General features: G+C 24.4%; 1 protein-coding gene across 1 annotated transcript; it reads left to right on the top strand.

Annotated features, from left to right (window-relative positions):
- Positions 1–213: 213 nt before the first annotated feature.
- Positions 214–1,104, top strand: LOC124421094 (myosin-VIIa-like). The gene is made up of 2 exons (XM_046955899.1): positions 214–344; positions 412–1,104. Exons 1-2 carry the CDS (start codon positions 288–290, stop codon positions 616–618), a joined length of 264 nt encoding a protein of 87 aa, XP_046811855.1. The 5' UTR covers positions 214–287; the 3' UTR covers positions 619–1,104.
- The last annotated feature ends 785 nt before the right edge of the window (positions 1,105–1,889 follow it).

Raw genomic sequence — 1,889 nt, 5'->3', positions numbered from 1 at the left:
TCTAGTTCAGTTCTTGTTCAGTTCTAGTTCAGTTCTAGTTCAGTTCTAGTTCAGTTCTAGTTCAGTTCTAGTTCAGTTCTAGTTCAGTTCTAGTTCAGTTCTAGTTCCAGTTCAGTTCTAGTGTAGTTTTAGTTCAATTCTGGTTTCTCTCTAGTTCTATTCTAGTTCAGTTGAAATTTTGATGACTTAATATAAATATATTTTTTTCTTTTCCTCTCTACAGATGGCCCACTTTTGGCTCAGCCTTCTTTGAAGTAAAACAAACGACTGAACCCAATTATCCTGAAATGTTATTGATAGCTATAAATAAACATGGTGTTAGTTTAATACATCCCGTAACAAAGGTAAGTTTTCTTTATAATGCAAAAATGAATTCCAAAATATAATAACATTTTCTTTATTCAATTCCAGGACATTTTAATTACGCATCCCTTTACCCGTATTTCGAATTGGTCTTCGGGCAATACTTACTTCCACATGACAATTGGCAATTTGGTTAGAGGTTCAAAACTGTTGTGTGAGACCTCGTTGGGCTATAAAATGGATGATTTATTAACATCCTATATATCATTAATGTTGACAAATATGAACAAAAATCGTACTATACGCGCAAATTAATTAACAATTTTTTTTTTTTGAATAAAAACAAAAAACTAATCATCATCTTATGCTATTGTTAAATTTTTAATTATATAAAATTTATAATAATATTCACCTTTATTTTTCTTAAATTTATTCTTAAGTTTTAAAATATTTGGTTATTTTTTTTTGTAATTTTAACATTTTCTCAAAAACTATATATTAAATAATTTTCCAAAAAGGTGTTCTTTTATTTCTCTATATGTATGACGTCCTCCTTCTTCTTTTATTAATTTGAACAAATTAATTTTAATGTTTAATTTTTCCCCTTTCTTTATCCTAATTAACAAAAATATTTAATTTCTTTTTTTAATTTCTATAATTAAAAAATAACTTAATTATTTATTTGCATATTTAATTTAATAGTTTTTAAGTAAGACAATCGAAAAAGTGAATAGAAAACAAGAAAATAAAATAGTAAGTTTTATATATTTAAAATTTGATTAAATTAAAATGCAGTAAATTTGATTTTATATTGATATAGTTTTTCGAAATTGTTAAAAAAAATTCTAGTAAAAGAAATCGTTTATAAAATTTGTTTAAAATATTTTATTAAATTTTTGTGTAATCGCCTTATATTGTTGAAAACAAATTGAGTTTTAAATCAAAAGTTAAGCAAAAAAACAAGTAAATACAAAAATACTATTTATGAATTATGTATGAACAAAAAACAAAATCCTTTTTTTTTAATAATTTTTACAATTATAGTTATATTTTGTAATCAAAAGCAAAAGTATATAATTTATACAATAAATATATATAAATATTTATAAAAAAATAACAATGGTCTTTATTAAAAATGTAATCGAGTTGAGTTCTATATCAATTATAGTTTCGCTTAAACTGTAATTTCGTTCGTTTTCAATTGTAGTAAAATTCAGATCATTAGAATTGAATTAAATAAAAAGCTCAGTTCATTACTATATTCTAATTGAACTCTATTTTAATTCTAGTTCAAGTTCTGTTCTAGCTCAGTTCTATTTTTGTTTTTAGTTCAGTTCTAGTTTGGTTTAAGTTCTGCTTTAGTTGAGTTCTAGTTCTGTTCTATTTTAGTTTTTAGTTCAGTTCAAGTTCTGTTCTATTTCAGTTCCAGTTCAGTTTTAGTTCAGTTCTAGTTTAGTTCTACTTCAGTTCTAGTTCATTTCAAGTTCAGTTCTAGTTCAGTTCTAGTTCAGTTCTAGTTCAGTTCTAGTTCAGTTCTAGTTCAATTCTAGTTCAGTTCTAGTTCAGTTCTAGTTCAGTTCTAGTTC

Source organism: Lucilia cuprina, unplaced genomic scaffold, assembly GCF_022045245.1.
Source record: "Lucilia cuprina isolate Lc7/37 unplaced genomic scaffold, ASM2204524v1 Scaffold_1148, whole genome shotgun sequence".
Taxonomy (NCBI): domain Eukaryota; kingdom Metazoa; phylum Arthropoda; class Insecta; order Diptera; family Calliphoridae; genus Lucilia; species Lucilia cuprina.
The sequence above is the reverse complement of the archived record's forward strand: the minus strand, read 5'-3'. Positions and strand labels throughout refer to the sequence as shown.